Raw genomic sequence first — 11,419 nt, 5'->3', positions numbered from 1 at the left:
TCCATCCTAACCCACGTCTACACAAATTAAAAATGCTCAGTTCATACAGTCCATGCAAACCTTTGCCCCTCAGCTAAGGCTACCAAAAAGAGGTCTATTTAGTGCCAACCATTGTAATCACCATTCTGCTACGGACACTTGACTGCTGAAGAGGCAATTCAAGAACATCACAGCAGATGAAAGCAACTTACCCTCCTTGAAGTTAGCATCCTTCTGCTTCACCAGCACTCGGAAGTCTTCTGCTGGGTTAATACTTCCAACCTACAAAATATCCAGCAATGATTACACTCTCCTCCAAGGCACAACTCCACTTCCTTCCTTTGTGGCAACAGGAGTCTTCACAATTCAGTTTATTTTTAAGTAGCAGGAGAAGTTATATAGTTTTGCTCTGGTGAGTCAAATAAAAGCCAAGTTTTGTTGTACCTGATCAGTGGGCAGTTATGGCAAGAAGGGTTACGTAAAATGAACTTACACTTAACATACTGTCCTACTATGAACTAACAACCTTCTCTGGGATTCGGAGGTCAGAAATACAGTCATTCAGGCTAAGTGCTAGTTCAGTTTTGAGACATTCAATAGCATAGACTCTTTATTCATCCTGACAGACACTTAACGAAGAGTGAGAGTTCATAGCCACATGGGTAGAGAATAACTGGTTTGGCCCCCCGATAGAAAAATGGAAATGAAAAGCTAATACTCAGTTTCTCCGACTACCCTTTACAGCCCAGTCTAGCATTTCAGAACTGAAGCTTGGAGAAAGCAAGCAGTACAGAGACTACAGGGACCGTAAAGGAACTAAAAGCACGTTAGGTGTAAAGATATTACAGGAGAAAGGTATGGAATAGCTGCATAAATAAAAATCTACACTGTTCAGGATCCCTTTTCCAGTGCATTGCAATGCAAACAAGTCATGAAAAACTAAAATTGCTCTCTTTCTCTTTGGAAGGCTTCTCACTTCTGAAGATGGATGGGGGGCTCTGTGTGCTCTTCTCCTGGAACATATTCTACCTTCACATGTGTATGCCCTTCGCACGGTGACAAATGATCTCAGAGCAAAGTGAAAAGAACAAAAGGAACAGGTACAGCCTTTTCCAGGTTGCAAGTAACTCTTTTGCAATAAAGGCTGGGGAATTAAAAGAGTGTTAGCTCACCCTGTTGCCATCTGCATCCTGATGCCTTTTTAATATATATATACACTTTTTTCCCCTGATACCTTTTTAATATAGTCAATTAGCATGTAGACGCTTCTCACATACCCACATCTCTTTTGGCTTCAGAAAAAGGATGTCTTTAGCTTCTGTTCACTAAAGTCAAAATTCTTCTCAATTGATTCTCTATTTTAATACTTTACTCAGACAAGTCTTGCACAGATCTCCCAATAAATCGCTTGTTTGGAAGCCCATATACCAGTGATTACACTATACTATTAGAAAACAACAATTGGTGTTGGTAGTGAAACAGGCACAGGCCTTTGCCTTTTTTCATTATGTATCATACACTTCAAAAATCATACACTGGAAAAGAATCAAGAGATCTCTCTTATATTAATTTATATTAAATAAGTATTTTACCTGCTACCAGCATCAAGCAGGTAAAGGAAGGTGAAGGGCTCCAACATTGTTGCCTGCTGGTAAAGCCTAACATATGTGAAGCTAAATTAAACTTGGTTTAATCCTGCTATGAGACTAAACTGTTATGATTTTTATCCCCAGCCCACACAAACAATAGATTATGAAATCATATTAGATTTGTAAAATCATATCAGATTTGTAAAAATGGAATACATGGGGGCTTTTTTTTTGCAAGAGCTACAAGAGAAAACCTAAAACAAATATTCTGTTCTTACGTTTAATCGTGGCTCTCAACTCTGGGAGTCGGCTTTCCTTGTACCTATGGAGTTACTCTTGAGAGCTTTATGCGTGTAGGAAGAGAAGAATTTACCCTAAAGGCAATTAAGGCTTACTGGAAAATATGCTAAGATATATATAAAGGCACCAAATTCATTTTACATCCAACAACAGATGGTCTTAAAATTCTCAGGCAGACAACATTTTAATCACATATTTTGCATACACGAAATGACCCCCTTCATTAAACTGTACTTCGGTTAAGATATCGGGGAATAGGCAGAAACTAAATATACGGATGGAATAAAGTCAGATGAACCCACTGGACCAGTTTCAACTGTCTGCTCTGCCCTGCAGTCACTGGAAGCTATTCCACAATAATTTCAGTTTCATTAAGGGCTAATCATTATGGTGCAGGTTGTGGGATAGGAGAGAACCAGCCCAACAGTTACAGGGGATCAGATGCTGAGCGCTTACCAGAGATAAATCCTCCCGCACCGCAGGTTAAAGCAGTGTAACTGGCCATCTGTCTGTGCCCAAGAAAACCGCCCATGGGAAGGTCTAGAATTATTCTTTCCCCTTTAGAAACAAGATTTGTAAAGATTTGCTTACGGAGGTGACATTGCCTTGAGCAAGGTTTGCAATGCTAACGCTGTCTTCTTTATCTTCAGCTTCTGCCTTTGTAGTACTGGGGCCCTCTCCGTTGCTGGAAACGAAGGTGGACAAAACATTAAATCAAAGCAAATCATCCTGCCAGCCAGTCAGTGCACTGGTGAAATTCATTCTGTGAAAAGAGATCGTCAGTGAAACTTTAGCTGTAGGATTGTCTCTGAGCTAATAACCAATCATGCCTTGTTCTCCTACAGGTAGTGTGAGGACACACGGCAGAAACAATGCATTGGATTTAACCCAGCGTAAGCGAAGACGATTCTCGCCGCAGGTCACGGATTATGGGCCTGCATATTCTGGAGATGATTTTGGCCACGGGTCTTTTCTCCCCATCACCAAGAACACGGGATCCTGCCAACCCACCTGATTTGAAGCCTGCGTACAAAAGCAGCCCCGCTCTGTGTTAGGGCATATTCGTGATATTTAGCATTCACATCAGACTCTTTTTAAAGATGAAATTGACAGTGCAGGTAATGGAAACTTAACATTTAAGTAAGAAATCCATTTACCCTTCAAAAATTATTTGCTAGTTCCTGTCTTGGAATTGATAGCTATTAGATATCTGTGTACACAGAGACTTCTGAGTCTAATAACCCATCTTCTCCATCAGCATTCATGAGAGCTTTATAAACTTCCACTTACAGCTGTCAAAACTCACTAGACAAACCCCAATTAGCTATGTGAGATCTCTCTCAGGACGACCTTACAGTTTCTCTCAAACTGCTTTCAAAAGACCACTTGTAATCTAAAAAAAAAACTAATTGTGGTTTTAGGCTACCTACTCGCTTTGTCCTCCCAGCTAACTTATTTCAAGGCGAAGACTCAAACCAAGAATTGACCTGCATCACATACTACGCCAAACTTTAAGAGCACATCTTAGCAATGGGAGAAAAAAAGCCTAGCTAACAACAAGGGGAGGGGGATGAAATCAAAGAACAAAATGACATGCAATATCTTTGTTCTTGAACATAAATGCATGAGGCTACTGAAAGAGAAGAATAATTTTAGGTTAAGAATGATTGAGAGCAACCGAGCGATAACAGTAATTGTTATCTAAATTACAGCACTCATAAACAACTTTTCAAAGAAATCTAAAATGGAGTCAAATAAAAGGGTTATCTGAAAAAGTCCTGAAACCAGAGTGAAGACAAGCAGGTGCCTGAAAAAGCAAGGACAAGAAAAAGATGTCAGGGTCAGGCGTTATTTTGCATACCTTGCAACCAGGAACTGGTTTTAAAACTTGCATGAGTGTCAGTCACGAGCTCTTACTCAGATGTCAAAAAGTCACCATCCATTTTCACCGTGTGCTTCTGCCCACGCCGCAGACCAGGCCTCTCCCTCCTCCCCCAGTTTGTATCGCTGCCCATCTTTGCTGTTCCCCTACTTGTGTCAGTGCTGGGATAAGATCCCTTCTCCTCCGCACTGCCTGTCATCTGATATAAGGTGACTTATCACTCTGGCTCTCTGCTTGCACAGAGAAAGGGTGACCTTGTGGGTAAACCGTGGGAGGCGGATGAAGGATAACTTGCTTTGCTCCCAGACTTTCTGGCTGACCTTGGATGAGCGTCTCCTTCGGTCTGTGCCTCCTATACAGTCACCAGTGAAACGGAGGAAGTGCAGGTGGCTGCGCTCAGGGTGTCCAAGCATTCACATCCACTTCTCCAGCACGTTGCGATCCCGGGATAACGGGCAAAATAACGGCCCAATGATCCCGCAAGAAAAATCTCTCAAACCCTGCTATTCATCCTTGCTAGTGCCTCACTGTTTTCTTCTCCCTCTTAATGCTATAAAATGTTTTTTGGAAGTTATGAACAGGATAACAGCTGTGACAACGTGACAGAAATATTTAGGTCCCGATCTGCCGTGACTGTAGTTCACCTGAACCCATGGACGTATACCGACTTCCATCAGCCCAGGATTTTGCTCTTGAACGTTATCTGTTGCTTATTATGTACTGACTGGTGAGATGCAATTTAACAATGTGACAGCTGCAGCTGCTGTTTGAGGAAAACTAAGGGAGAAGTCCATGACAAGGTATGGACAAATGGAGTTTTTAGCCACTTCACAACAGGAGAGGGAGCTGCTGCTCTAATTGTTAGGCCTGCTGGGGCTTGCAGTGATAAGTATTAGCTAAATCACCCTAACTTTGAGCCTGAAGGAAGCAAGGTTAATATTGGGAGTGGTTTTTGTTCCACCTGTATGGCAGCAGAATCACAAAGTGAAAAAAGAGGCAGTTCACCACGTTAGTCTGAAGGCAGGCATAAGGCAAGGTAGAGATGCCCTTTATAGAAAACTGAATCAGAGATGCACAAGCTGCCATGAGCAAGAGCTCACTTCATCAGATGCTAACAGCTGCACAACAACAGCTGGCATCGGTGTCCTTCGATACTGCCACAGTTGTTACACCTCTCTATACCCTGAGTTTAATTTAAACGACTGGAATTGTACACTCTCTTTTAGGTTTTATATAAAACTTTTCTCAACACCTTCAAGTCAAACCCAAGATAGCGAAAGGAACAGTCCCTTTGTTTTACCAGATTTCTTGCCAAGGAAAACAAAAATGAATAGCGAGCACTGAAATTTCCATTACGTTTTGAATGCCTACTTGGAATACACTGTATGCATGAAACCATACTGCCTTGCGTGACCCCCTTAGATCTCAAAATCTAAGTACAGTTGAGTCAAGTCAGTACTTAGATGGGAGCCTCCCAATGAACAGCATTTAAGCCAGTGATTCTCAACTGGGGTGTTGCAAGATCACAATGCGGGCACCACTGCAGCCAGGTTCAAACGTGCCGTGTGGCTTATGCACAGTTAGACTAGGAAAGGCTGCAGCACAAGCATGCACTCCTTCGACATTAAGGTTATCTCTTTAGCCTGAAGTGGGGCCTCCTCATGCCTCTGTCCTTACCCATCCTTTTCCCCATGCTCCTCCCAGAAACAGAGTTTCACCTGCTCCACACACCTCTGTTTCCAGGAGATGCTGTGCGGGAATGGACCAGGATGGGGTTCTGCATGAGTTGGCTCTCCTGCCTGCTTTAAACTTATCCGATAACCCTACCGGAGGCGTGAGCCCATGCTCTTGCCAGACCCTCCCTGGTTGGGTTGAGCCCGAGGAGCGCGGGGCAGTTCTGCTCGCCTGCAGCACCGACAACTCTCCGGTTGAGCCCTGACGCAGTAAACTGAGGCAGTGCAGCAGTGGTTTCCAGCTGGGGAAACTGCAAAATTCAAAAATGTTACAGTGGGGTGTCCTGAATCTTAAAAGGCTGAGACACACTGTTTTAAGCTATAAGACTAGTATTCATGATTCCCGATAAACGTATTTATAGCAATACAAATCAATATAAATCATAATCAGATCTACTTTGCATCTGCACATATGAAAAAGCCGTACAAAGCAGCCCCAGAAAATGACAAAATTAAGCAATGAAATGACTTCCCTGCGGTCACCCAGTGTCAGTGGCACAAAGAGGAACAGGAAAGTCAGGTATCTGATCTACTGGATCACAGACCCATGCTTGAAACACAACTTCTGTCCTGAACCAGCATCTTACTTGCACTGATGCCCCCGATTCAACGTGTAATACCTTGTTTTAAAGAGCAGCGATACACATTAAACACCACTTGCTTTACTTCCTACACAACGCAGGCAGGAGATGGTCCTAAATTAATACCGGCTTCCAATCCCATAGCTACGGGTGAACTCAGCACAACATTTATAAAGACAATCTTGCTTTAAAACTTGCTTTAAAAATTGACAGAGAATCTATCACCGCCTTTGGTAAACTGCTGAGGTTAAGTGCCCTCGCTCGCAGAAATGTATACTGTATTTCTATTTGAATTTGTCTACCTTCAATTTCCAACCAGGGGATCTTTTGTCTGTTGGAATGAAGGGAATTTTATCCACAATTTACTGCTCTCCACGTAGGTACTTACAGACCGGGTCAAACCAGCCCTATACATTCTCACTGATATACTGAACAGATTGCATTCCTTAAGTCTTTTCTTATAAGGCATATATTCCAATCTTTTATTCATTCTGCGGGCTCTTATGTGAACCCTCGCCAAGTTATCAACATCATTCCTCAAGTCTAGACATCAGAAGTGCATGCAGAGCTCCAGATAACTGCAAAAGTGATATAATTTCCTTACTCCTCACTTAATAGTACTCTGCTCCCCAAGGAGTGCATTAGATTTGGAGCCACAATGCTACATCACAACTCAGATTCACCTGATTATTCAGCACGATGCTTAAGACGTTTTCAGCGTCACTGCTTTCTAATATCTTATAGGTGCTGTCTGAATTTAGAGATGCTGTCCATCATCTGATAGGCATGACCTATATTTTTTGTTCTTAGATGCAGGAGCTTACGTTTGGCTGTACTGAAACGCATCTTGTTTGACTGCATCCATTTCATCAAGCAATAACGACAGCTCTCTCTGTGACCTGTTCTGTTCATTATTTGCTTGCCCCTCTTTGCGCCCTTGTCTCACCTGCAAGCTTTATCAAGAATAATTTTATATTTCCTAGCAGGTGAGCAATACAAATATTAGGAGGACCAAAAACGGACACGCAGGGGACTCCAACAGAAACCTGCCCCCGGTTTCCCCATTTACAATTCCACTCAAAACCTGTTGTCTTGCCAGTTTGTAAAACCACATCATGGGTGTCATTCCACTTCCTTATTTCAAATGCCAGTACAGAGTCAGATGTCTAGCAGAAGTCTATTACATTAAAATTATTACTGTTATCAATCAAATCTGTAACCTCATAAAAAATTATATAGTTAGTTTGACATGATCTACCCTCCAGTAACCCATGTTGACTAGCATTAATTATATTACCCTCTTTTAATTCTTTATTAATTGAGACCTGTATGAGCTGTTCCATTATTTTGCCTGGGATCTAAGTCAAACTGACAGGCCTGTAATTACTCAGGTCATCACATCTACCCTTTTTGAGTGTTACCACCTTCCAAAGGGCCGCAAGAAAGCTAATTTCACCACCTTTCTACGAATGAAAAGTCAGCATTAATGATCCAGAGAGCTCAGCTACCTGATCTTTTAAAACTCCTGAATTTAAGGTACTTGGATCTGCTGATTTAAAGATGTCTAATCTTAACAGCTGTGGTTTAGTACTCTTCTTAGCTACTTTTGCAGCATATAGTGCTTCATCACCATTATATGATAGGGCTATATCACTTCACTTTTTTCCAAATACAGAACAGAAATATTTATTGACTGCTTCTCCTTTAGTTTAACAATTCCCCCATTTCTATTTATGAATGGACTAATTCAAAGTTCCTTTCATCTCTTACATGCATAAAAAAATCCCCAGAATTTATATCTTTTTTATTGCCCATAATTCTGCTGGCCATACATTTTTCCTTGCACTCTTTTGCGTTTCCTTGTCAATTTTCTACAGCTTATACCTACTGATTTCTATCCATTTCTATCAACTTTTCCTTTATTTCACCTTCAAGTCCAATCAATTTTTAACCAACATAGCCCTCTTTCTTGTCAGATTGAAGTTTTTGGGCATCTAGTAAAACATCTTCAGACAATTCCCAATGATCATTCACATGTTTCTCTTCAAATTCTCTCTCCCGGATGATCCAGCTCCTGTTTCTAACTTAGCATCTGACTGTCTTTGCATCAGGAGTACGGTAGGGTTTATTAATTCATGGTCAATGAATTTGGTCCGAACAGCAGCACACATGCACGGTGCTTAAAACAAAAAAAGACCAGTGTCACTATCAAAGCAGTGAGTGGAAAAGAAGACGAGATACTTGACAATCTGGGTTTGGGCAAAAAATGGTCACCATCACAGATGAGCAGGCTAATCATCACAGATGATAGTCACTGTCACAGATGAGTAGATTCATGAATGGCACACAGTAATGCATGTTTTTTTTAAAGTATATCTCCATATTTGCTCTAAAAATATGTCCATAAATTTATAAAGCTACTGCACGTGCTTACAAAACAAAGGCTGCTTGGAAGTAAGGTGGCCATGTACCACACCACCATAGTCTGTACAGCACAACCCAAAATCAGATGTGCTCATTTTGTTAAGAGGCTAGACAATGGATTTACACAGGATGGTTTGGATGGGGATATCCTGCCTCAGGCAGGAGGCTGGATTAGATGAGCCCTCCGGAAGTCCCTTCCAGCCCTACTTCTCTATGACTTCTGTAAGGCCCCTTGCAATATCAACATCGTGAGTTAGGAGCACGAAGCTAACTTCAAATTCTGAATCTCCTCATTTGGGACGGTCTAGATAAGAACACTAAATTATGTCAACACAGGGATTCAGTAGCATTAGTGGCACAGACATTTCTTTCATGTAACAGGTTCCTGCCTATTGAACTCCAGGAAGGGAGAGGAAATATCAGCTTAATCTAGCTGTGAAGACTCCCAGTCCTGAAGCAGCTCCCCTGTGGCAGAGGTGGAGGCAGACAATTAGCCCTGCTGTTGAAAATGGAAAGAAAAAAGCTGGTTGGGATCCCCGTCCCAGAAGGTTTACAAGTTTAAGATATTAAATTAGGCACAGGGATATAAGGATGTATAGGAAGGGAATCTGGAGACCCTCATATAGCACAGATCAGCTTCCCTGGGATCCTTAAAAGCTAGATCCACTATACTGGGACCCCTAAAAGCCCAAATCCAGCTCTGACTACTGTAGTTTAAATTTAAATCCACCTGTAACACAGCATTGTTCCAAGCACTAGCTCATCTATTAGAGATGCCAACCCATTAAAACTGGAAGCTGCATAATGAGCCTGATCTTAAACTAAGTGAGACCTTTTGTTGCCCATGTTCAAACCCTGTTGCTACGACTGCTGGACAACAAATACAGACTGGACCTTCTATGCCCTGGACCTAGAGACTGGAGCCAAAAACAGACAGACCACGAGAAAATTATCACTCTACCTAGGCACACTATCATAAAGGGCTCTACCGAGAGATGCTTTGGTACCACAAAATCCTCTGTCCACATATCCTTTATCATACCATAACTGAGTGATCTCACGACAAAAAGATTTCAAACGACAACACCCTACAGACAGAATCCAAAACAATTAAGGGCCAATGTATTTAAAAAATCCATACAAACCCTTCCACTTACTTGTCTCGGAAGATATCTTGGGCAGTTTTCTGCTGTTTTTTCTTTCCAGCTTCCTTTAGGGGGAAAAGCGACTTTATTTTTTCAAGAGAAGTCTGACATCTTTCTTTCACTTCCCGAGGGGTCTCCAACATGTTGATAAGGTGCTGTTCAATAGGTGGCAAGGGCTCATTCGGGTGAAAAGCCTTATGATGCAGACACTGTCACGGTGTGGAGAGAAGACAGGTTTTCAGGTTATACGTGCATACCACAATACAGTTGTATTTGGCTTAATTTATTATAAATACAATATGATTTCTGCACATATGAGAAACAGACTGATTCAAGATTGGCACGGAAATGTCATGTGGTGCAACAAACTTTGAGAGACAAGTCGACAATATTAACCAATGACATCACACATGCAAGTAAAGTCATTCTCGCTGGCAACAGGAAGCTCTACGAAAATTATAGATTTCACAGATTTCATAGACATTCGGGCTGGAAGGGACCTCGGAAGATCATCGAGTCCAGCCCCCTGCCCCAGAGGCAGGAAGTCAGCAGGGGTCACAGGAGCCCAGCAAGATAAGCATCCAATTTGCTCTTGAAGGGGTTCAATGTAGGTGCTTGAACCACCTCCGATGGCAGGCTGTTCCAGACCTTGGGGACTCGGACAGTAAAAACATTCTTCCTTATGTCCAGCCTGAAACGGTCTCGCAGTAGTTTATGACCGTTCAACCTCGTCGTCCCTTGGGGCACTCTGGTGGACAAACGTTCCCCCAGATCCTGGTAAGCACCCCGATAAACTTATAGGTTTAGATCACCCCTGAGCCTGCGCTTTTCCAGGCTGAAGAGCCCCATGGCTCTCAGCCTGTTGTCATAAGGTCTGTTTTCCTGACCTCTGATCATGCATGTGGCTCTTCTCTGCACTCTCTCAAGCTAGACATCAGGAGGTGCTACTTCACTGTCAGGGCTAGGATCTGGAACCAACTTCCAAGAGAAGTGGTGCTGGCTCCTACCCTGGGGGTCTTTAAGAAGAGGTTAGATGAACACCTTGCTGGGGTCGTTTGACCCCAGTACTCTTTCCTGCCATGGCAGGGGGTCAGACTCGATGATCTGCTCAGGTCCCTTCTGACCCTAGAAACTATGAAACTATGAAGCTTCTCCACATCTTTTTTGAATTGTGGGGTCCAAAATCGGACACAGTACTCCAGTTGCGGCCTCACCAAGGCCAAGTACAAGGAGAGAATGATGTCCCAGGATTTGCTTGAGAAGCATCTATGGATGCAAGCCAGCATTTTGGTCGCTTTACTAGCCGCAGCATCGCATTGCAGGCTCGTGTTCATCTTGTGGTCAATGATGACCCCCAAGTCTCTTTCTTCCATAGTGCTAGCCAGCGTAGCACTGCCGAGCCTATAAGGATGCTGCAGGTTTTTCTTCCCAAGGTGGAGAAGCGTGCATTTTTCGGTGTTAAACACCATCAGGTTCTCGTCCGCCCATTTGCTGAGCCTGTCCAGGTCAGCCTGGATCACTCACCTGTCTTCTGGTGTGGATGCTTTGCCCCAAAGTTTGGTGTCATCGGCGAACTTGGCCAGTCCACGCTCCTGACTCCAATGCCCACATCATTGATGAAGATGTTGAACAATATGGGTCCAAGGACAGAGCCTTGGGGGACCCCACTGGTCACAGGACACCATGATGAGTGACTGCCATCAATTACAACCCTCTGGGTCTGACCACGGAGCCTGTGGCAGGAAGCCACCTTTGTTTCTCCCCAAAACCTCTGTGCTGTGACAAT

At 42.9% G+C, this 11,419-nt stretch overlaps 1 protein-coding gene across 1 annotated transcript in view; it reads right to left on the bottom strand.

Moving 5' to 3' along the window:
- Positions 1-11,419, bottom strand: part of XRCC5 (X-ray repair cross complementing 5) — a 93,893-nt gene that overhangs the window by 40,728 nt on the left and 41,746 nt on the right. The window contains exons 14-16 of the mRNA XM_019522646.1: positions 9,646-9,842; positions 2,460-2,553; positions 192-261 (exon numbers count right to left, since the gene is read on the bottom strand). Coding sequence (XP_019378191.1) covers positions 192-261; positions 2,460-2,553; positions 9,646-9,842 — 361 coding nt within the window. The remainder of the gene's footprint in view (positions 1-191; positions 262-2,459; positions 2,554-9,645; positions 9,843-11,419) is intronic.

The sequence above is a fragment of the Gavialis gangeticus genome, unplaced genomic scaffold (genome assembly GCF_001723915.1).
Source record: "Gavialis gangeticus isolate Ggan-Ray unplaced genomic scaffold, GavGan_comp1, whole genome shotgun sequence".
NCBI lineage: Eukaryota > Metazoa > Chordata > Crocodylia > Gavialidae > Gavialis > Gavialis gangeticus.
Note: the sequence above shows the minus strand (reverse complement) of the source record. Positions and strands in the feature narration are given on the sequence as shown.